This window comes from Molothrus ater, chromosome 13 (genome assembly GCF_012460135.2).
Source record: "Molothrus ater isolate BHLD 08-10-18 breed brown headed cowbird chromosome 13, BPBGC_Mater_1.1, whole genome shotgun sequence".
Taxonomy (NCBI): domain Eukaryota; kingdom Metazoa; phylum Chordata; class Aves; order Passeriformes; family Icteridae; genus Molothrus; species Molothrus ater.
Window position 1 is genome coordinate 12,152,655 of NC_050490.2, and position 25,635 is coordinate 12,178,289.

Sequence of the window (25,635 nt, forward strand, 5' to 3'; positions counted from 1 at the left end):
TTTTGACATGGAAGCTGTAAACAGTGTGCAGGTTCACTCAAAACTGGATCGCTGTCCTTTGAGTTATGAAACACAACAAAACTTCCAGCAAACCAGGTCAGAAATCTTAACTACTAAAGCAAAGAGAAATTTATGTGACTTCTGTAAGGATCAGGGGTTTTTTGAATATTATCCCCTACATTTTTTCCTTCAGCTATAAGCAGAATACTTGAAGAATAAAAAGAACTTTCCTCCTTTCCAAGTTTGAGTTACCACTGGATTTAGCTAATTCTCACAGCTGTACCATACACATATCCTGTTAAGACAAGGTAGGTTCCTATTGGCAGCTTTGAGCATGAATAACTGTAAAAGTCAGAGTTGTAGATATGAATATGGTTTAGTTTTACGTGCAACATGATAGGCAATCAACTTTCAGGTAACTTACACTACTGCACAGGAGCTTCATGATTAAAATCCAGTATATTTTTAGTTGCCAAACACTGGATTTTTTCCCTTCAAGATTCCAATTAGCAAACCACAAGGAACTTGTATGAAAACAGAAAAGTCTGAGGTATGATTTTTGACTTCGAATTAAACACTGCCTCAAAGAAACACATACTTGTAAAGAAGTCACAAGTTCATTGAGGATGAAATGAAAACAATCTAGATTTCCAGACCAAGCCTGAGAACAATCCAGATTCCAAACCAGAGTTTGAATGCAGAGCTACATGAAGGTGGTTTGACTGAAGTCAATGAATAGGAAGCAAAATGCAGTCACTCAAAAGAAGATTTACATTACTGTACTGCCTGCAAGAAAACACAATTTAATCTAGCCGAGTTTCACTTCAACCAGATTTTTACACCTGGCACTCTGAATGTCAGGAAAAGCTCTCCAGGGATCCTGAACACCCAGAGGCACACATCAGCCATTTCTGACCTGTCATGGAGTTTTCAGATGTACACAGTTGCTCTCGCAGCTTTTCCACATCATCTGGATGAACCTGCTCGTACAAAGTGCTGCCAAACCATTCCGACTGCGGCTGGTTCAGCACGGGAGTCACCGAGTCTGACACGTAGATCACTCTTCCCGTCTCAGCTGCAACTACAAACAGGAACCCATCTGCAGCCTCCAGGATAAGGTGTTTCAGTTCCTTCAAAAGAAGGGATTTGATTAGAATGCCAGCAAGGAAAGGGAATTAAATATAACGTCTGTCACTGTCAGAAAATATTGTTTTCTTGTGATCTTACTAGCTGATCAAAACTGAGAGAGAAATTTTCACTGATGTAACAACACAATCAAACTTGCAGCAAGGCATAAATTGCCCATCTCAATAACAAACAACGTTTTATTTTCTGTTATTGCCTTTCCTCTGGTGATCTCCACGCACTTAAGGAAAATAAACAACTAATACTCACTGCATAATCTGTGACAGGCATCTAACATTAAAAAATAAAAAGATATCTCAGAGTACAAACAGAGGAAATGAACAGCTCTAACTCATGGCAAACTCATCCCTTAATTAAAAATTCTAAATAATTTAGTTGGAAAGAAAGCAATAAGACTTTCTAGTTTGGTTCTCCCTGCTCCTGCTCAGGATGAGCTCTGTTTGTAAATTAAAGAGTCACCAGATAAAAGGCAGAAAGTGTAATGGAAATTAAGAAAGAATCCCCAGCCTCTTCTTCCATTAAGGGCCCTGAGCCACTACACAAGAAGGTTCTGGAGGTTTTCCAGCCTGTGAATGTGAAGCCCCAGCATCACCCAGAAATACTCCCTTTCCTTAACAGAGCTTGAAAATCTCTCATGGCAAAGGATGACAACTACCACTCCAATTCCTGCAAAAGAAGCCTGAACAGCCCTTGGTGGCTCCAGTGACCACCAGAGCTTGTTAAGATCCTGCACCTGGAACTCAAACATGGAGTCCCATTCCAGGTGGGATGTCTCAGCCAGGGTTAGTGTTCCAGTGGTAGGTATTAGCTGGTAAGGTGAGGATAAAAATCTGGCTAACTACTAAGAAATTGATAATTCATCTCAAGAAACACTCAACAGATTGTCAACTTCTGCTGCTTTGTTATAGAGAAAGCACATTGATCCTGAACTACTGACTAAACAAAAAACCTCATAGCACAGCTGGCCACACTATACTGTGGATGGTACAATCAGTTTTGCACATTATTAAAAATGATGAAAGCAAATTCTCTCTGCAAGATTAAAAAAAAAATTGCAACAAGAAGTGACTAGGGTGTGCTACCAGCAGAATGGCACAATCCCTCCAGAAACACAATCCAGGAGAGCTGGAATAAGCAGTCATGAGCACTGAGGGGTCAGCAGCAGCTGCTGTTTATCTAAGAGAAAGAAGCATTGCCTCCAGCCATAACTTCCATGTGTAAGTGCTTAAATCACTTCAGACCACAAAAATGAACACTACACCCATAGGACTTCGAAAATAATGGAGGTGGTAGGAAACACATGTGCTCAGTAAACACAGTTTTCCTTCAAGCACTGGGTGCATCTTCCTCCTTCCATCAAAAATGTAACCAAGAAGCACCTTGGCCAGGATTCATCTCTGCCCAGTTCAGCTGCTGGGAACTCCAGCATTAAGACTAAATGATGTTTTCAACCTTCCTCTAATCCCCAGAGAGAGAGGCAGGTCTTTCCAGACTGATTTTTACTTATTTTAGAGAATCTCTGTTAGGATGGGAAGAAGCCAGATCTGAAGGTGAAAATTCCTTTCTGCGAAGCAGCGAGTAACTTGTTTTTCAGATGGACAGATCTCAATGGTAAGAATGCCAATTTGCTTCTCCAAAAAGAAAGATCTGCCAGAGTGTTAAGATCAAGTCCAAACAGTCACCAGAAAACTGTCTGTATTCACACCTTGGATACAGGTAACTGGTGTAACTGGTACCAGCTGCTACACTACTGTGCAGGATCAAGCTGAGGCTCTATGCCTTTTAACACCAAAAAAAAAAAACAGGGAAAACCAACATTTTTGTAACTTCTACCTGTTCTGTAAGAAAGGAAGGCTTGTAAGCTCCATCAGTAGATTTGTTTCCAGTGCCCCTCATGGATTTCATGTGGGAAACAGCCATGCGAAGAATGGTCAGCTTGTCGGGCTTGCGAGCCAGGGCGCTGCATGTGGGCACCATGTCTGACAGCTCCGTGATGTATTGGGTCATCTTATTCCTCCTGCGCCTCTCAATCTCACTGTGATTCTCCCTGAGCATTTAAAGAAACACCAAAGCAACAGAAAGAGATGTGAGCAGTGTAAGAATCTCAACTGAGGTAATGAATCATAATGCTTCGCACTTGTTTTGCTGTTTGCACCCCGGGAGAGCGAAGTGCTTTACAAAGCCAACCACTGTTATCCCTCCGTTTACAGACAGAAAATCCAGGCCACAGACAGATAAATATGATTTGCCCATAGCTGTGAAAAGAACCTGTATTTCTGTTTATTGGCTTGTGGCCTTAATCTCCTAAACAGTTTAATCTCCTTTGGTTTAAGGACAAAAATGAAGTAGAAATATGTGAGGAGCTAACATCTGCCAACTCCAATCAAACTCCCAGATTTGCTTGATGCATCTCTCAGCTTCTCATAAAAGGTGTCCTTCAGAGGAAACCTCTCACTAACAACTGCATCAGGTCAGCAGGAAACATCAGCATTGACTTATGAAAAAAGCCCACTCAGTGACAACACAGATCCCAAACGATGCTGTTTGGAACACCCCACATCCCTGCAGGGAGTTACTACATGCCTGCAGGATCAGACTGCAGCACTGGGACCATATATGGGATAACACTACATACAAAAAAAAAAAAAAAAATTCTAATAAATAAATGAAGTACAAAAGACAGCAAGTAAACATCTGGCTTGTCAGACATAGACCGGAATTTATGTTCAGGGACAATTTAGCACAGCAGGGAAGCAACAATGACAGTACTTGATGCTGCCCCAAGTTGGGCTAGGCTGCAATGTTCTCATCCTTTAGAGAAATCATATGGCTGAGGTGGTGAGTCAAATTTGAGAAATCCCAAAATGGACACCCACCAGAATCTTTCAGAAATAAACATCTCAGAGTTCAGTTTTCACATTCTGGAAATCACCACTGCTTGATAAGCATTAATGAATCACACCCATATATACATCTGAAATGGTCCAAATGGACCTAGAATGCTTCAGTGCCCAGCACTTATTCTTCTCATACTGTACCTGTCAGGTGGCAGCTAAATACAAGTACACGACAGGTAGATGATGCTTCAGTTGTCAAAGCAGCATCTTCCACTGATTTCAATGAGCTGTGCATGGCATTGTCTTGTGGGATCGCTGGCTGATCCAACAAGATGTGAGAGGTGATCACTTGGAGAGTCCACCAGCATTGACTGATGTGATAACACAACATTAAAAGAAACTGCAACATTCTTTGGAGCTGACTGCTATGAAGACTGACCATGAAAGCAGAAGCTAGGCTTGGCACACTTTCTGGATACTTTTAGGAATTAAGTCTTTTCTTAAAATGCAGGAAAGAATTGTATGCTGCTTCCTGAAATAGAGGAATGCAAGTGCTTGCCCTGCTTTTTCCTGCCCCTGCACATACAGGTGTTACATGCATGAGGCACAGTCTGCAGAAACAACACTTGTTAGGGCTACATGCAGAGTTATTATTCCTATGCTTACTGTGGGATGCAGAAAATCCAGCTATGCTCAGTAAATTACAGCCAAGCCTTGCCTGAGGTCACAGTCCAGGACACTGTAATAGTGAACTTTTCATTTCAGCTGGCTGAGGAACAGCCCCGGTGTGGGTCTGCACAGATGTAGGAGGGAACAGGGGGAGCTGGGTCACACACACAGCTGGTGTGACAGTGCACATGTACACAGAGCACATGTGTGTACATGCCAGCTGGTACATGCAGATAAATATGGACACAGGGAAGATAAAAGCATTTTTACATGATGAAAGCTTGCTCTAAGTTCAGCATTTTCACAGAAGCGGTGGTTAAGAAAAAAAGAGAGAGAGACAAAGAACAGACAGATTCAACATACATTTCACACTTATAAGTACATAATACATTGTCTACCACTCAAGTATTTTAGTACTTCTGGACACTGAAAACAACCATTATAGAGACTAAACAAAGAGACTGTAAAACTTCCTGAGAGAAAAGGAGTATCCCAATAGTCCACTTCATTTATGATCTTAAAAGCTAGAAAGTAATAGCATGTTAATCTACTGGCTGTGGAAATGTTCAAGCAGACAATACCCCAAAAGTTTCCTGAAACTAGTTCAAATTTAAAGCCTTAAAGGAAAAAGAGGGGCTGTGCTGCTCTTCCAAAGTGTACGTCCTAGGAACCCTGGCATTCACAAACCTGTACAGAATGATGTCCTAATTCTGTCATTTCTAACCTTGTTTTTATACAGAAATTACAAAGGGACATTAAATTTTGGGGAACTGATCCAAAACCACTATGGGTTTGTACTTCAAGCAGTTTTGGAACAGCCAAAAGATCAGTATGAACAGCATCATATAAAAGAAAAAAGGGGGCAAACCATATTTGACTTCTCTTTTTCCTACCTTTCCTTTCTGTGTCAGCACTACTTTGATCATCATCCCACCTAAAACAGAATAACCATCTCTCTAAGCTAAGGCACACGTACTGAGGTTTTTTGGACACGAACATCCCCCTCTTTTCTCTCAGCAGAAGAGCTCTACAGGACACGCCTACCTTGCAAACTTTTCCTTATCACCAGTGATTTGATCACCATCATACCTAGAAACAAAAGATAGTACATCAATCAACAGGGGTTATGCATTGAGTGATAGCCAACACACAGCAGAAAGCAAAAAATTCACAACTGCAAACTATTACAAATAACAGCAAGAAAAACAAGGGAATGAGAATGATACAGCAAAGAAAACACAGAGCCTGATCCAAGCCATGCCAATTCAGAAACTTCATTTGTATCTTTAAAAAAAAGAAGACACATTTCAGTGGATTTAAGCAAACACTTTGACATACACTGATTTCTTGGGAAACTTAACAAGCAGCACCAGTACAGAAAACACCAGTGAGCTTTTATCCACAGCAGGCCATGAAATATTCATTGCTGTGCTGGAAGTGAAGGGGCTGTATCCGTTCCAGCTTGCAACCACAGCTCCCTCCATTCAGCAGAGGGCACTGATGGTCTACAGATAACACAGGAGGGCAGAGACATGGCTGAAGGGCGATGCCTTATGTAAGGGAACAAGTTCTGTAGGTACAGACACTGCACTGGCTGGAGGCTGGCAAAAGGCAGGCAGGTGAAACTGCTGGGTAAATAGAAGTGAAATTTAAACTGGCTTAATTCCCTAGAAGTAAACAGGCACCTCACTCCTACTCAAATCAACAGAAGTTGGATGCCCAGGCAGGTATGTGTGGTGTTTGAGCAGCACCTTTATGGAGGAAACCCAGACCAATGGGACTTTTGTCCTGTGGGACTAAACCTTCACTGTTTCTGAAGCATTGCCCCAAAGACAGGCAGCAATGTGACATTTCAGTAAAAAATGACGTGCTGCTCTTCTTTCTCTTTCCTAAAAAATGCACTAATCATTTGAAATTGGATTTTGCTAGCGTAGTTATGGAAAGACTCATTTGTTTGAAACGAAACTGCTAGTTCCAAAACACAGAATGTAGGTTTTGGAAAACACAAAAATAAGGTAATGGCTTTTCTAGAAGTGAAGACTATAACTGCTCAAGAACAGTTAAATGAGATTTTGTATTAGAATTACGTCTTTCCAAAATGATGTAATTTGTTACAACAGCCAGCCTATGAAGGTCCCATGTATTAGCTATAAAAGTAATACAGCCTAAATGAGCATGCTTTCCTCTTCTAACAAATCAATAATGAACTTTACCTTTTTTTCTGTCAGAAATTAATTAAAACTAATTTTAAGGAATCCACCTATGCCAGTTCCTCATTCAAACAGTGAAGACAAAGCAAATCTTGAGCTGTGTTTCTTTATGCTGTGTTCAACATCAGCACCTTCAGAACAGTCAAGTGACAGCACCACTTCATTCCCCTTGACTCTGCCTGGAGAACAGACTGAGGCCAAGTAATTTTCAGCAAAAAGACCAATTGAATGAGGAATGGGCACATTACAGGGGAAGCACATGCACAGGCTCTGTGTGAGATGGGGTGGCATGCAGGGATACCTGAGCTGAGCTGGAAGCCCTGAGAAGCAGAGTGTGTCACCTGCCATGGGGCACTGAGATAACACCACTACTCCTGTGCTCCCGCCAGCCTGGGCCTTGGCTACTCATCCTTCTCTGCAATAACTGAAGATGTTATTGCCTCCAACTACTGCTTTTTCCCTTCCAGTCTCCCAGCTGACCTCTGCACATGTGCTCCTTCAGGCACTTCTGTCAAAGCCAGCTGGGTTAGCTTCAACATTTAAACAGCAGCTCTTTGACAACTAAATATTTTTGACTGAAACAAGCTAGGAGTAAGTCATGTGAGCAATCTGGAGAAGGGAACAACTAGAAGAGGATGTCTGAATGTAGCCCTGGGTGTCTCAGCATGGTTTTTCTGTACTCTCTAAAAACAGAACAACCTGGGGTCTATACAGCATTTAAGACTTAAATATCAGATTTTGATCTGACACCTAAAATCAACTGAGTCTAAGCACAGCACAGGCATACCTCTCCATTAAAAGCAATGGAACTATTGGCTCAACCCACCACCAAATTTTGAAAGGCCAAAAGCAGAATGGGGAAGGACCAGCACATGAGTATGAGTGTGCCCAGAAACCCTGATGCTTGTGCAGGCACAGATCAGGTCCCACTCCTCACAAATCTTGTTCCCTTAACATGTGTCTTCTAGCAAATATTAGGACCAAGCCCTCAAATCACCAGTTTTAACACAGGGACCGGTTCTGTAAATGACACCAACCAAACGAAAGCACTGCTGGTCTTGTCCAGTAAATGATGATATGGTGTCACAGCGGATTTTCAGCACACTTCTCTTTCAGACTGGAATGACCCTGTTAAACCCTACAGTGACAGCTGTGCTGCAACATGGCTGCTGCTACAGAGCTGCAATTACAATTTGGATAATCAGCAGTTACCCACAGGCCTCAAACTATCTACACCCCTCGCTGCATCTGCTTGGTTTCTAATGAAAAATGCAAACAGTGTGACCAGGAAAAAAAAAGAAAAAGTGAAAAAATGGCAATGAGGCTTTACTATTTATTTCTAGCTTTGAATATTCAATGTGAATTAACATTTTTGGTCAACTTTTACTATTCAGTTATACCTAATGGTACATAACATAAAGCTCACTAATTTTTAAAAAACAATCCACCTCTATGATCTGTCAAATTGTCTTAACAAGCAATTAACATCTGAAATAAATTAGAAATGAAATTTCATTTTCAGTGGCCAAAAGACAACTTCAGCAATGTCAAACAACTGAAGTCCATCTACAGCAGTTGAAATAATAAGCTAAAAATCACAAGTTCTCATTTGATAAAGCTGCAGAGTGAAACTGTGACACACAGGCTGTCAGCTTTATAAGCCAATAACTACATTAGGCAGGTTTCTGCCAGAATGCCTAATTTTCAGAGGGAGCTGATAAAAAGAGTAACTAATATTTGAGTTGAGTTGTTGGCAAGTTCTTCACCTGTATTATATTGATTTTCAAACATCAGTAATGAGCTGTCTTTCCCCACTGAAAGAAATCAGTGATTTGGCCAACTGCTTTGTAAATGCTCACCTTGAAAATTTGCTGGGCCCCTCCCCATCTTCATCATCAAAGTCCATTCTGTAAAAGCAAGATTTCCAAATCAGCAATCAAGGCATTGGCAATGGTGCCATGAACATTCAAGCCAGCTGCTCTCAGTGTTGTTAGATTTGTGTTTTGCCTAGAGGTGCTAAGGACTGAGGATTCCAGTCTTGCTCATCCCCTCCAGAGCTAAGAGCAGCTCATCAGCTGATTTATGTCCCAGACCTTCTCAAGGCTGTGGAAGAGCTGTGTTCTTCCTTGGGCCAAATCCCTTGAGCCAGTTTGGATCCTCCAGGGAGCCACGAAAAGCAGGAACCTCTTTCTTCACTTCTTACACAGACAGACCAGGAAAATTATCTTCTGAATTTAGACATCTAAATTAGATTCTGATTAGGCAGTGTGATTGTATCATAGTTATTATCACTACAAAGTTATACAATAGTATAATTTACAGAGCATTTTAGACATTTGTATACCTCTAAAAAGAGGTGGATAAATATTTATATCCCCAAATATAAGGATGTAACTCTGCTATTAAAGTAGACAGTCAAGCTGATACAAAGCTACCATATACAATTATTGTATTAGTGTATTTATTTTAATAAAAATACATTAGTATGATTTACAGACCTTGATCAATCACTTTTAATTTGTGTAGATAGGAAATTATAGTTTTGTTTTGCAAACATTTTCTCAGATTTCTTTAACATGCTACGCTTTCTAACCTTTCAGTGTAGTAAAACTTCATACAACTACAGATTCCATGTCTCTAATACTGTTCATATTAACAGGTATAAGTCCTATTAAGGGCAAAAACCCCTTCAAAGTGACAATTATATTTATCTCAGTATTAAAATGATTTCTACCAATGATAAATTGAGATTTGTATGTCCACAGTGTGGGAACAAAGATGCAAAAACAGTTTCTAAAACTACATCAGCAAAGAGAAGTGCCAGTCAGGCACTACCCTACTAAATTCTTCTAAATTCTTCCTTCTTAAATTCTGACAACCAAGAGAGACTGGCCCATAAAAGATGTGTCTGAGTCATAGCAACCTCTGTACAATTGGAATGAGGGCAGCAAGTCAGCACAGATATTGGACATGGCACTAGAAAAGTTACAATAATATTTTCCAGATGGTAACAGTGATTATTCATTTCTGGAGGAAGCAAAGAGAAAACCATTTTCCCCAAAGAGCTTTAAGAAAAGCTGTGTATTTAACTTGCTTAGCTTTGATGCAATCGTCATTTTCACTATAAATTACATCTTTGCTCACCTAATTAGCACCAAATCCAGTTCCAAGGTCTGTAATGATCCCTCAGCTGCCTCATGCAGAACAGCACTGACCCCCAGTGGCCTCAGCTCTGCCACAGGGCTGCAGCTAAGCCAGGACCCAGCTGCTGCTGGCACCTCAAATGTGACCTTCAAGGCTGGCACCAGCAGCCTGAATCCCCCTTGATTCCCTTGCAGCACTCCCAGAAATTTAACATCTACACATCTGGTATAGCCCAGGGTCGCCTCTCACCTACCTGCTTCCTCCCCATATGCAATAATGTGACATTCCAGAAAAACCTTCCCATTTATAGGAATTAGAATGTTTCTACCTGCACTGAAAATGCAGAAGTCAACGTTAAGGAGAGCTGTTTGTTTACAAGGGGAGGGCGGCACCGGGATGGCTCTCACAAAAGCATCACACCCTTACCTGGGTTTCACTGGCAGCTGAAACACATCTGAGAGAAACACCCAGTTTCAAACTGGGGGTAAAGGCTGCAGACAAAATTATACACCTGTGGGGGAAAGCCTTTTCTTGAGGGATTTTAAGAGACACTGCTTTAAACTGGGACAGATTAATTTTGTTACTCTTTTCCTTCCTCTCCAGTACACTGAGATCACATGCCTTGGTGGATATGATTCTATGATTTATTTAGCTTCCAGCCAAATACTCCAGCTGAGTGCTAAGGGATGGGTTTTCTCCAAAAATCAAATATTAGCTGTACTGCATTTAATCTAGTTTATTATTACTGGAATACAATGCCGGGAATTAGAGATGATGATAACATCATCTGCTACCTGCACTGTATCACCACCTCTGAGGGAATGAGGGCAACTAACACACCTAGTTATTTAGATGGTTCGATATCTGCTGCTTCCTTTAGGAGATTCTTGATGGGTAAATATCCTCAGGTAACACCTCCCACATTTATAGTGGGCTCATCACAGCAGAATCTGAATGCATAGGGTGTAACATCAGTCTGCACCAGACTAAGTCATTAAATAATGCCTTTGCTTTGTTAAACTACCCAAACCATTTATTTCATATAGAAATTGAACATAAATTTCATTTAAAATATCAACACTTTCAAAAAATGCAACAGCAAATGTATCTCTGTTCCATCTTTGTTAATAACACATTTCCTAATTTCACTGTGCAAAGCGAAAAACTCTTTGAAACATTAAGAAACCCCTTCAGATATAAAGTCATTGATTCCAGCGTCCTGCCTGATCCACTGTGCTTTACAGCAAGGCAGAAGGAAAGGCAGTGAATCAGTTGTAACCTTTAGCAGAACACAGCAGAACACGTAAAAATAATATTCCATCAACCTCCTCATACCATGACAGATAAGATCTTCTGTTTAGATAGAATATACTGCACATTAGCAAAACAGTAGAAGCAGCCTCCCAGAAGACAAATGACATCATTTCAGAAGATTCAGAAAGACTATCTTTTATCTTCATTTAAAATTCCCATTAAAAAGAGGCTTTAAAAAAGAGCTGCACTATGCTCTTTTGTTTTGAAGAGACAGCATAAATCTTGTTTTCCTCTTTCATACTGTTCACATCAATCGTGAAAAGGCCTGATGCATGAGGTACTTATTAAAATGTATTTTCCTTAGAAGATGTGTGGCTACCATAAATACAGTAATAAAAATACTTTAAAAAATTAATTATTCTCAATTAGAAACATTTTCATTAAAAAAAACCTACAAACCAAAATGCCTCCAACAAGGTGGACCTGCGCAGCTTAAAAAGATTACCATGCAAGAGGATTTCAACACTGCAACAAAATTACTATGTAAAATTCCCAAGAAATGTCAAAAGATGCTTGCCATGATTACACAGCATAGGAAGAGGGCAGGCAGGAATGGTCAGGAGCAAATGCACTGAGAAGCAGATGGGGATCTGTATTACAGCCTTTTATTGAGCACTATATTGAGGGGTAGAATGGTGGAGTGAGGTCTCTTTTCCCCAGATTTTCATAGTTTTGGTTCAGGGAAAAGGCAAGACTACACCATGAACCAAAACAAAACCAATGCAACTGAAACCAGCTCATCCAAAAATCCCCAACCCTCCCTGCCCAAGTACAGACAGCCCAGGAAGGTGAAAAAGCCCCTTATCCTCTAATACAGCAAAGCCCGAATTAAAACCACATTAAATAAAGAACTGAGGGTGCATTGATCTAAGATAGTCACTGGCCACTGCAGTGCATTATCTTATGCTGTCACTTTTTTCTGTGAAGTAGTTGGTATAATTTATAGAAAGGAAAAATATTTTTCCAAGCTGTCAACGAAGCCAAATGCCGACATGGCAGAAACACTTTCTGGACAGCCAATGAGTTTAAACTCATCTACATTCAAGTCCACACAGCAATTATTCTGCCAGCTTGCATCAGCAATTATGAAAAAAGAAACAATTTTCAGAGATAACCAAAACTGGGAAAGCTGGCTGTGTATGCTAGCTCCACTCCTTTATGTTAGGCACAGAACACTCCTAAAATGCCCAAGGACTGAGGTGTACCGAGATGTATCACCAGAACAGCAGAGAAAGGACCAAGTGTTAGCTGCAACTTTGTTCAAAGAGAAGCTCAGAGGAATTAGACACAGCAGGCATTCTTTCCCTCAAGGTCTGAATAAACATAGTGGGAACATTAAAAAAAAATATAACAATAATAATAATAATAAAAAAAGCACTCTCAGCTCAGGCTTGGAGAAAGGCAATTAGTTCAGAGCTACGGTGCACAGATGAAATAATATGATCCAGGTAGAAATGTGAATCTATACTAATTTACTCAGTGAATTAACATGTTAAAGACATTTAAAATAATTTGATTTTATGTTCCTCCCACCCTCCCCTCACTTCACCTTCTCACAAATAGATGACAATACTTAAAATTCAACAGTTAAAGCATTTCAATTAATATCAAGTCAGTATTTAATGTCAGAATATTTCACAGTCAGCAGCATCAAACCTTGGCAACAGTAAATTGCAAACTGATATTCAGAGCTGACATGGTTTGTGATCAAAAAAGAGATCAAATATCCTGCAACTCAAGTACAAAACCTTATCTATGTTATGTAGCAATGAAAAGATGTTAATGCTTTGTCTTTTCTTTTGAGAGCAAGTTTAAAAAGGTTTTCTTATTGAACAGCTTGAAAATAAAAATGTGATACCTGTCAAAGAGATTTTAGGAGTTTCTCAAACCAATTTCATACAGTTAGCTCAGCATAAGAAGGGCACTCAGTGGGGGGAGATATTCAAAGTGTTCTGCCCAAAGGAACATCCCTCAGAACAACCATCCAGAGTGTTCCATCACACCAACCTCGCTCTGCATTCGAGGCAAGGTCAACCTTCCCCCTTGTTAATTCACTCCAAGACTGGGACTCCAGCCCTGTTACTGGAGCAGACACACAGAACTGGCAACATACCTTGGTGAACAATCCCTAGAGCAGCTCTTGCAAGGAATAATGTCCTCCTTAGGTGATCGCCAGTGAAGATTTCACTCACACTGTTGATCCTGTTAAGCCCCACCACTGCCTGATTTAGGACTAAACATAAGACTAATCAATCTCTTTTGAAGAGACTCTCAGATCAGTTATCTCTGAGAAAGCATCATCCAAAGACCATTACTATTTGTGATCAACCTTTGATAAAACCAGGAGGGAGTTGTTAACACTAGAGAGTAGTTTTCTGTTCTTCTCAAGCTCTTGCTACACTTTTCTTTTAACACAGAGAGTTACTATGAGTTGCCACAGAGCAATCTGATGTGAGCAACTACCCCTACACCACATCAGCCTCTGACACTAGATAAAACAAATTGTCTTCTTTAGCAGAGCCCTCAAGCTTGTGTAAGGGCTGAATTTGATTCAGGCCCTTCTCCCAGAGGAAGACTGGGCTGCTTCCAGTGAGACCTAGAAAATCATGGTCCACAATCTCTGAAGAGTAAGCTCTCATGCTATTTCTGTACCTGGAACTATAAAGAAAACATCTTTGACAGGCCTCTCTTTAAATGCTTCCAAGTGTAACCTTCAGATGAAGTTCAGTAAGTCCTCATGTGCAATCTTGCTACCTTTTTTCACTTGATAAATCACTGTAAGATTAAACAGATATAGGTAATATGCATTCATTATATCTACGGCAGCCATGGGATCCAAACTCCTTTCTGGATGCTTTGCCAAACCTGAAAATCTTTTGAAACAAGCCAAACAACAAGCCATATGCTTATCAGCAAGTTTGATCTTGCAGGAAGAACAGATGCATTGAAGAGAAAAACAAAACATCAGTGACTAATGTCATAATGCAGCTTACATAAATATAACATTACATAATAAATACACACATGTATCCAGGTGCATTTTGAGTTTTCTAATGCAGGTAATTTCCAGTTCCAGACCTGAAAAAATGGGGATGGCTTACCCAGAGCGACGCTTTCCTCCTCTGGAAGGCATGGATCCTGCCATCCTCACTTGTCCACTCGCCATGGGAGCCACTGGCAAGGCCACCGAGCCAGGAATATCTGAGGCCATTTCTGTAAGGCACAGGTAGGGGAAGAGGTGGGGGAAATCCCTTAATCCATTACCTTACAGGAGAAACCTCTGCTGATAACATTAGAGACAGGCCCTTCCCAAAACAAACAGAGAAAGCTTTCCTTTTGATTTCTAAGGAAAAGTAAAGTTCTCTACTAAAACCCAGCAGATTCACAGATCCTTTACAAAAAGCCCAGCTAGGTCAAGAGACCTTACAGTGCCCAGGAGACAGAGAGAATTGCAGGTAGGTATCTCTGTAATTCCACTGACCTAATGGTTCTCATTTCAAGTCTCAAAGAGGCTGTCATATGAAGGCCAACAACAACATCAGTTAAAGCCTTGTACAGAAATGCAGAGCCAAATCCCCAAGGCAAATGAAGCTGCTGATCATTTTCTTGGTACCTGGGTACCAAGAAAAATAAAAGTTCAAAAACTCAGTATGCCAGAGAGGCCAAGAGCTGAGAGCAGAGATGAATTATCAGGTGATTCTGGTTTTTATTATTTATATTCTGGAGGCATTCAGAGGGCCAGAGTGAACTTGGAAGAGTTCAAAGGCTTCCTGCATTTCTGTGTGTGTCTTGCAGAGCAGAATTGAGCCCAAAATCCAGGCTGATATTCATCCCTCTGCCAGGGCTCAAGGTATAGCCACAGGTTTAATCAAACCTCAAAACTCTGATGTGAGACACTGCAAAAGCTCACCTTATGCAATGGTTTTCAGACTGATAATGGCAAGTATTTCTAAAGTCTATTAATAACAGTTCATTACACTTCAAAAAAGGAAAGTGGAATATAACATATTTATACTCTTTTCTTCTATCCCATATTAAGCATGGGATTAAGAATGTTTTTCCTCTGTATAACTCTTTAAAAACTATATGAGCAATTAAAACTTTTTTCTAATGCACATATACTTTATTCACTCTGGAGGAAAAATCTACAGTCAAAACATTTAATTATCTTGAAAGAAAATGCATCTTCCTTCCAACTTCAAAAAAAAAAAAACAACTTGGCAAGGTATCTGGAGCTACAGCTAAATATAATTACTAATGGAAAGCAAATCTGTTTAAAAAATCCTGCTATTTTTTTCCCCAACAGATAAGTATGAAATAACTTCAATTATGGAAACAGGAATCCATGTTCTTTCATTATGTCTGGAGAGCACTTCCATCTCTGCCACACTTTATACACATCCATTATACAACATTATGCATTTCAAATAATAACATTTTATCTGTTCACTGATTTCATGGATTTCTTCTAGTACATTTAGTTTTATTAACTCCTTTTCAACTAAAAAGCAACAGAGCAATCCAATATTTTTTAACAAAGTCTGCAAGGCCAAACAATGAGACTGCTGCCTATGCCCCCACACCACAGAAAGGTCCACAGTGGCTAAAGCTGCAGCTATGTGGAAACACAACATTTATGCACATTAGCATATCTGCAGACAAATACAAGCATCAGCATGCAAACAACTGGTAAATCACTATTTCCAGAATAAGTACCCTTAGCTGTCTAATGCCCATAATTCACTCAGAACATTCAAACTCATCTCTCGCGGGTAGAACCGAAGGGCATTCTGAAATGCTCTGCTCACTCATTTATTAAAGCAGATGGTAAAAACCATAATAAATCTACCTGCAAAGTGTCCCCGTCACTCAGAAACACATTTCAGTACAGATCATCAAGGAGATCAGATTTTCTTAAAGTAGTAGCTGTAAGACAATTTCAGATGATCTCCGAGCAATATTTTAAGAGTAAGAACAATACTGTACTGTGATGAGAAACTCTTGTAACCTCATTTTCCTCAATCTAAACCAAAGATGATGAAAAAACACACCAAGGGTTGCATCCAAAAGACAAAACTAATTGTTTAAGGTAACCTTACAGCTCACCAAAAAAAGGAAACAAAGCCCCCTTGCTCTCCTGTATGCATTGCGTGCTTAGAGGTGCATCCAAAACAGGTTGAGCAAATCTCTGTAGAGCCCTTGCTCTCACCCTTGACAAGTCAAGGAGACCTAGACAGATAGTTTTGATCATTGTCCAATTTAGGTGGTTGTGGATAGGCAGAATGAGTTGTTTTTCTGCACTTATTTTCAGCCTTACATGTATGAAAATATGAGAGGCAAGGGCAGCTATCAAGATTCAAGTAGGAAGGACAAACAGAACTGTGTATTTTTTGTAAAGATGGAAAAAAGAGTAAAAGGAATGCCCAAACCAGAGGTTCAGTTATGTCAGTGTCCAAAAACATGTGAAAGAAAGCATTTTACAACAAACAGATCATGTGTCTATCATGGTATAAGCTAAGAATTACTGTGTAGATATCTTGATTCTACAGAATTGCATGCACATCAAAGACAGTATAATACAGAAAGTAAGTTCGTAGACAAATCAGCCTTCAGATATGTCTTCACAGTCCTGGGAGAATGAAACCAAGCTCATTGTGCTCTAGAAGGAGGTCTTCAAAAATGTCCATTTCCAAGATATGAGCACAAGAAGAAAAAAAAAAATTCATCAGGGGATGCATTGACACTCAGCCACATGAAAGCTCAGCTAAGAGGGAGGAAAGGCTCAGGCCCTTCAAATCACAAGACTTTCCATTCTGCAGCACTATGAAGTTGTGACAGATCTGCACATGTATCAGTGTGTAAGACACCCAATTTACCCTTCCTTTTCAGAGCTTCCCATGTCAGAGACATCACCCACGGTGAGAGCTATTGCAGCTCTCGTGAGATGCTCAAGGTGCACATACACTGCTGAGAAAAGCAGTCAGCTTTCCAGGCTCTCTCTCCTGAAACAACAGAATTAAGAGTTCTGCTGATGGAGAAACCAAGAGGCTTTGGTCTCTTTCAAGCCACACAGCAAAGAAAGCAACTCCAAGGGAACAGCACCATGGAGCACAGAACACCCTGAACCTGACCCAGGCAGGGCAGCAGTGGAGCTCCTCACACACTACCCTGGTGTTTCAACAGTGACACCAGAGGACGAGAGGACTCCAGGGACACAGATGACAAAGTGATCTCAGTGCTCAGCTGCAGCCAGCTGGGAGCTCTAAGTTGGATGGCTGTGCAGAAATGTAAACAATAGGTCGTGTCTGTGAGAACTTAACTCACAAGAGCTGAAGGCTGCAAGAACATATGGATAGAAGAAGGAAGGGATCTGAAGTGCTTCCCAAACTACTTTCAGCTCTACTCATTCATGAGAATATAAAAAGAAGCAGATCTTGATGATATTTTTACATTTATAAAATATGCCTGGGGAGAAACTAAAAACGTTGACATCTTATCTCAAAACCAAGAGCCAACCTGGGAAGGCAGAGCCAAAAGCAAAATCTGATGGAACAATCAGCTGCTTCTCTGACTAAACATCTGTGAAGTTACCTGTCTATGTATGCTCTGGAAAGAAAACAAGAGAGAGAAGAAAAAATGGCACTCATAAACTGGAGTCTCAGATAGAAATACTACGGTAGAGAAGCATTCCAAGAAGCCTATTAGCATAAACAAAACAAAAAAACAAGCATGCATCAGACACAGACCAAAAGAAAAAAATAATGTAAGAAAGTCTTAAGAGTAGGTCACAATTCTTTAGAGTCACATAAATTTAGGGCAGTCCAGTCACTCTGTTGGAAGCCCAGACGTGCAGCATCAAGTTGGTTACAGATATATATAAAAAACAAACAAAAACAACAAAAAGCCATGCTGAGTCAACAATCATAAAGATCATGTTTTCAGGCTTATCTAAACCCATGTCCAGATACACATTAACACTGATGCTCACAGAAGTGTTTCATCAGCAACAAGTGTTGGGAAACAAGGTGTTCTCTTTCTGAGACCGAATTTTCAAAGAATGGGCTTCCCTTCTGCCAATGGAAATAAAACAAGTGTTGCTTACTCTACTCAAAATTAAAGTACAAACATAATTCTCAGGAAGTGAAACAAGTCAAGCTGAACATTCATGAAAATCATCTGTAACCATCAAGGCAGAGTTCTGAACAAATTGCTTCATAATCTTTAAAAAGTGTTTCTTAGTGTCAAATAGAAATAATTTTTTTGCTGAAAAAATGCATGGAGTATTTCATTTGGAGGTTAGAGAGTTCGTAGAGATCTGCCAAAGAACACAGAAATGTTATTAGAACAAAACCCAGCACAACACTGGCAATCTTTAGTGAACAATCCTCCAGCTGGACAACACTTTACAGCTCTTGTCTTATCACTGTCATGTCTGGGAGCAGGCCAGATCCTGCCACTAATATTTATGTTCATCTTGGGGATCACTGAGGAGCACATTAATCCAGGAACAATGTAAAAGCAGAATTAGTCCCTCAATTTCTGTCCAGACTTAATTTCAGTGCTGGACATTCAAAGTTTGGGCATTACACTTTACTTCAGTGCCGCATTTAGGTCGACCCCAAAATATTCACGGATGTTTCTAAAATAAAAGATAACTTGCAATGCACATTAAAATACTGGGATAAAATACAGGGATTTATTCCCCCAAAAATCCATGTTTGTCTCAAGCTCTTACATAGATCTGCAAAAGAAATAGCTGCTGTGCACTTCACAAAGCAAAGCACAAAGAGCAACCTAAATGCTGCACAATGATGCCATGAAAGTGCACGAGAAGCCCAATCAGAGCAAGAATTACTGACAAGTGCAGCATGCCAGGATGAACCTGGACTTCTCTTTTTGCTAGGAAATTATTAAACCACAGCTCTCAAACCCAAACTTTAAATCTTGAGCCCCACCCCAGATCCACTGCATGAAATGCAGCTCTGACTTTTTCTGACACAGATGTGTGACTTGCTGAGGTAGCCCCCAGAGAAGGGCAGCTCTTGGCCAGGTGTCCTCACAGGGAGCATCACACAGCTCTGGAGATGGTGGCCCCTGCTCTGCTCCTCTCCACAAACCACAGCCATGCATCCTGCTGGGGAGCTTTGGAGCGCTGTGCATGACAAGACTTCCTAAGTCTATGTTACAAAAGGTCCTGTTAATTACACTATTTTCAGCTATACTCCCTTGCCTAAATACAGCAGACATGGACAGGGCCAGGTTCAAACCCAAAGTCTTCTGGAGGAAATGGTTTTGCTGACTCCCAGAGACTTTGAATCCCTGACATTAGCTGTGAGGACCAGCTCCAGGTTTGCTACTCCGTGCCAGGTACCACTGAGCATGCTCTCCACAGGGCTCCTTTATCCTTCAGCATCTACAGTAAAAAACACAACTAAAGGCAGGTAGCAACATCTGACTAAACGAGAGGAAATTCTACTTTTATCAATACAAATGCGACAGATTCCAGCCACTAATCCACAGAATGGCTGAGATGTCAATCACTCCAAGTAAACGTGGATCTAAGGCTAAACACAGAATTATGAATGCTCCCAATCCCATCAACAGCATCGTACAGAGTGATTTCAAAATGTTCTTTTAAATATTCTCAGAAAGCAGATTTCAAAAACTTCTTTAGAAACTGTATTTTTCATCACCCTGAAGTCATACGGGAGTTAGATGCATCTCAGCTAAATGGTTTTGATTGCAGTCAATTGCAAGGGGGATTTTCTGCCTAGCACAGAGACATTTAAGAATAAACTATATCATAGCTCTTACTTTAGAATGTGCCAACAAAAATACGAAGCCATCATGTAGTCAAAAATATTTCACAGAAACACTAATGCTAAAAATCTAGCTGTATATTTAGTCATTGCTTTTATGTATTAACTACAGAGATTATAAAACAGAGCTCACTCTCAAAGAATATAAAAAAGAAACCCCATTTTCATTGTTCCTGATAACTCTGTTAATACTGTTTTACTTGCATTCCATTGCCAGACACTTTAAATAGACTTCACATCAAAAACATCTACTGTACAGAGAGGATATGCAGAAAAGCAAAAACATTCCTTGCCATGCTCTCGACAGAATTACAATTACAAATAAATCACAAAATACAAGAAATCCCACCTTTAAGGAAGACTCTTACAAAGATGCTATTTCTTTGCTGTGAACAAAACCTTCTTGGAGAGAAATTTTATCCGCATATAAGAAGAGTCAGAAACCTCTGGGAAGAAATGTAGCAGCATTGGTATTCTGCTCAGAAAATGTCATCACAGATCTGTTTACCTTAACTGTGGACCATGATTCAGCCGGTGACAACCGTCTTGCATACTGATCAATTTATTTGCAGCAAAATTACTAACATTTTCTACTTTAACCATTTAGGTTCTGGAAAGAGCTACTGAGACAGGAATAATATAAAAATCCTAATTAACTAAAAACTTTCCCCTCCACCACAATGCCCTGTGCTTTGGGGTGTGAGGGGGGCCCACCCCTAATCTTGAAGATAAATTAGGGCATACGGTGAGCAGTTGCTAGAGAAACGTTCTCTTTTTCAAAATGAAGATCAGAGCTTTATCCTCTGCCTGCATCACAGGTGAATGTTAAGCACACTCTAAGGGGGGGAGATGGTAAAACTGAGCTGCTCAGTTGAAGGGGCACTGTCTGTTCTCAGGCAGAGACTGGGACCAAGCATTTTAGAGAGTGGCCTAACTGGTGTTCCAGAGGCCAAATCCAGTTACCTCTGCTGTGACTCTGCAGGAGATACAGGGCCAGTGACACACCTGAGTAGACTGGAGGAGCGAGATTTGAAGTCAAAGACTGGTACCATATGCCCCACCAGTAGACTGCAAGAGCAAGTTCTGAAGTCAAAGCGGTGAAACCCTCTCTGGTACCCCCACACTTGACTGCTGTGTTCACACAAGCCATCCATGTGGGATGTCCTGGGATCTCACTGCAATCCACACCCTTTTGTGTGCCCCACAGCTCAACAGCACCACATGCATGTGCAAAAGAAGGTGGGATGCAGACAAAGAATGGGAAGTAAACTGTGACAAAAGAGACTTTTGATCTACTTTAGAGGAATTCTTGCTCCAAGTGCTCAGCTTGAGGGACAATGTGAGATCAATCACTGCAGGATGAGCAGCCAACACTCAAAACCAGGATCCTCTGAAGCACCCAAAATTAGATATGCCATGTAGAAACCACAGTACCCAAAAACTGCACTGTGGAAACATCAGTCTTATCATCTGTAAAGCCAAAAAATATTTCATACATTACCAGCTGATTTTGAATGTTATTTTGACAGCACTTCTTATTTTAATTTCCAATTTTCATGTTAATCACCTTATTCAGTCCAGTCACATTGGTAATTCTATTCATCCATATCTACCCCCGTGGTCAAGGCACAAAAATTTACGAAGACATTGTGGAATAAGGAAAGGATGTGGACCTACAATCATATTCACTGGCTAAATGATCAACACAACCCACATAAATGAATAAACTCAGAATCAATCAGCACTATCCAGAAGAAGACAGCAGTCACACCTCTGCACCCACTGCAGAAGATGTTATAGACTAAACCTTGAACTTGAAGCAACAGACAGAAGATGCACTTGCCTACTTAAAGTTAGGCTGGGAACAATGGAAAAGGTAGCTGCTTCTTCATTCCTCCTATCTTCCTGACAAATGACATTGCACTTTATGCCCCTGCATTTTCCCCTGGCCATTTTTCCACTTCTTATTAATAATTCCGTGTTATCTCTTCTTGACCTCTTCAGCCTCTGACTGAGGTGAACTATTCCTTGTACTCTCTTTAATAAGCCAATGCATCCAACTGCTGACAAGTCCTGCCAAACTATGACCATTTACCTCAAGAGAGGTTGCTGAAATTCAGAGCAGGGAGCAAAGGTTAAAAAAGAAGCCTTAATGGCTCCTGTTCTGAAAGCACCTCTCTAGTACTGGAAAAACAAGAAACCCTCTCAGAATTAGAACAAGGCTTGTATCTGCACTGCAGAATGAAGGTGAAAACTGGCCTGAACCTAAGCACTTGGCCTGCCTCTTAAAATTTGATAATCCTTCCCCTTGCAGAAGTGGGGCTCTAACTCAAGCAGAAGAGCACCCAGGTCTCCACCATGATTATGATGGACTGACACATTAGAAGAAAAGTACTTCCTAAATCCTAAGTCTGGAAGTGCATGAAGGAGTGAGCCAGAAGCAAATCCAAGGACCTGAGGTAGACTCACATTGATAACACAACCTGAGCCTCCAACACTTGGCAAATGTCTCAGATATAAATAGTTACAAGTGGGAAAGTGCACATGCAAATCGGGCAGGGAAGTAGGGCAGCTACTAAAAGACCAGTTTACAGAGAGAATGAAAATCTGACTTGGAAAGGCTGCTCCAGGACTGATGTAAACATCATTAAAAGGAGAGAGGCAGGTGCTTAGCTTACATGAAGGGTCACAGTAAAACAGCAGACAACAGCAGCAGGACCATTTAAGGTGTCTGAATGTGACCCTACCTCATCTTCAGCAACTACAGACATGATAATGCAATCATACAACATAATTCCACACTTGACTGTCTCTGCATTAATGTGCCCTGGTTTTATTGACATTATTTTGGCTGATCTTACTGACATGTGGCAAAAGTGCCAAGCAAATCACCAAAAAAACAAAGCTCCCCAAACTATGCATCATTTCCATTTGAAATGAATGGTGATGCTCCCTGCTTCTCTGACATTTTGTATTTGCCAAAAGTAACTGCATAATTATAAGTTATGTGCAAGAAACAGAAGGTAACATTCAGTGTTATTTTCCATACTTTTTACTGAGCATCAGACCTAGCAAATGGCATATATGGCCGTTCTGTTAAGTACAACTGCCTACAGCTGACCCATTAATGAACTCAAACTGTGCAAGCACATACCCAGCCTGGGCAAACAAACATGAGGAAAAAATAATAAACTCCAAGGACTTTCTTTCAAGTTTCTCAGACACAGATCATGCTCAGTCCATTAATTCTTCATTTAACAAGTCTGTTTCATTTATCTTGTTTTGGTTGGCACTCAATTAGAAATTCACGTACAGGACAATTTTTTCCCTTTTTAAAATAGAACACTTGCTGTATTTCATCCAGTAAAACATCAGGAGGTAAAGTGAAGCTGAAGACCAGCTAAAGCTACACTAAAGCCAGGCACAATAATCCTGAATTAGGCAAAACACCTGCATACAGCCCTGTCCACATGATTATCACTAATTGTTACAAGGGCCTGGTAAAATTTGTTGCTTAGTAAATAAGCAAAGAGAACAAATTGAGATTTACCCACTTGGCAAATGCAAGTTTAAAAAAAAAATAACCCACACGGCCACACTATCAGTTATACTGTAATTTCAGTTATGGATGTGTTTTGTCATATCTGCCTCTACATTCTTAAGATTTATTAAGATTGGACTCCTGTCTACACAGAAAGAAAAGCCCTCTCACCCAACCACTCCTCATCTCCTGCCTTGCACAGCAGCCCATTTTTGCTGGCCTCTCTCACGACCACATATATACATACATACATACATATATATACACACACACAGAGCTATAGATATATATTTACACACATATATACATATATGTGTATATATACAAATATAAATTAAATATAAATATAAATACCAGAAGAGTTAAGCCTGGATTCCTTCTCCCACTGCACTGCTTGCCCCCTCTTGGGTGCCACCCCAAGCCACTGCACTCCTCAAAGGCCACGTCAAAGCATTTCAGCCACTGTCACACCATCCCACAACTTCCTCCTTCTCATCCTTCTTACCTTCCCTCACCCTTACTGTTTTTGCCAAGCTTTCCTGACCAATCACAACTCTCTCTGGATGCCCTAAACTCCCTACAATGGGCAGCTGTGGATGCCAAAAAAAACCTATACAGGATTTATGTAGTGCCTATCTAAAACTGTGGAAAAGAAATTGAGCTCTATGAAACAAACATCACTGGCTGGCTGGAGGGTGGGACAGCAGCCAGGGAAGCACCACACATGGTTACTCTGATCTTATACTCCTTCAAGCATCTGCTTTTGGTCACTGCTAGAAAAGATATGCTGGGCTTAAAAAAATTTACTTTCAGGACAAGATGGCAAATTTTCACATCAGGAGCAGCAGAAGTAGCATTTCTTAAGTCTGTTTCTTCTACAAAGGTACAAAAGATAGGAAATTATCCAATTACTGCTATTACTTTATTTCATTAACCATAAAACCAAGCATTTTCCATTGTATGCCCTTGCTCTGGATCACTGATTATTAATTTTATACCATCACTGCTATTTGTTCTTTCCTAAGCTCATCTTGTTTCCTTTCCTTCTTTTATAATCATCAAAAAAATATTTCAAGGAAATTTCCTTTTATAAATTCCTACGCAACTGTTTTATGATAAAGAAATAATAGCAGTAACTGCTCAATAGTTTATTTGCACTATGTCATCCTTTGAAGCTTCATTTTTGTTCACTCAGCTTCAAACTATTTATTTAAAAATAGTATTTCCACAATCCTCTATCAGGTAGTCTGGCTTCTCACTATCTATCTAGCAATTATTTTCCAGCAAGAGAAGCTGGTTTATATTTCAAGCATTTTCAGTGCTTGATCACAAATCTATTTTGTTCATGTACAGGTTCAACTGCCAAATTGTGGAAATTATTTTGAAGCTTCTAATGAAATACTTGCAATGGTATAAATAAAAAATAAAACTGAGATCAATACCATGGCTCTCCAGAGTTTACATCATAACAAGATGACAGCACTCTAAACTCCTATCAGCTACATAAAACATAGTCAATAGCTGTATAAATGCAAAGAAATAAAGCTAATTGGTAATAAATCTGTCCAGAACATTCACCAGAATGGATTTTAACTAAATGCAGATCAGGGGCAGCCTAGCTTCCCCAGGAATCCAATGTCTTCTCTCAACTATTTCATTTTTTCCTCTAACCAGAAATGCATAGAATTCACATGAAAGTCGTTGCCAACATCATTTGTCCGTATTTTCTGTTAATTACAGAAGAAATCAGCTATCAGATTTCCTGAGCATGAGAGGCAGTATTTATGACTATAACTTTTGGTTCACATTCAAAGAAATTCGACAACATATTTCTTAAATAATGAGCAGAAACGTTCAAGTGAATTAATAAACTGTAGCTCTCCTCTTACAATTATTTCATAAAAATATTCTTATAACTAATTTTCGCTGAAGCGCTGCTCTAAGTTCACAGGTGC

General features: G+C 40.1%; 1 protein-coding gene across 3 annotated transcripts in view; it reads right to left on the minus strand.

Moving 5' to 3' along the window:
* Positions 1–25,635, minus strand: part of ARNT2 (aryl hydrocarbon receptor nuclear translocator 2) — a 95,192-nt gene that overhangs the window by 56,211 nt on the left and 13,346 nt on the right. Inside the window, exons 1-6 of one of the 3 annotated variants that reach the window (XM_036389429.1) lie at positions 20,489–20,596; positions 14,422–14,533; positions 8,722–8,769; positions 5,697–5,741; positions 2,980–3,193; positions 917–1,130 (exon numbers count right to left, since the gene is read on the minus strand). In XM_036389429.1, the coding sequence (XP_036245322.1) occupies positions 917–1,130; positions 2,980–3,193; positions 5,697–5,741; positions 8,722–8,769; positions 14,422–14,531 (631 nt within the window). In that variant the 5' untranslated portion in view covers positions 14,532–14,533; positions 20,489–20,596. Of the gene's footprint in view, positions 1–916; positions 1,131–2,979; positions 3,194–5,696; positions 5,742–8,721; positions 8,770–14,421; positions 14,534–20,488; positions 20,597–25,635 lie in introns of those variants that run through there. The other 2 variants (XM_036389428.2, XM_036389430.2) reach the window with 2 other exon arrangements.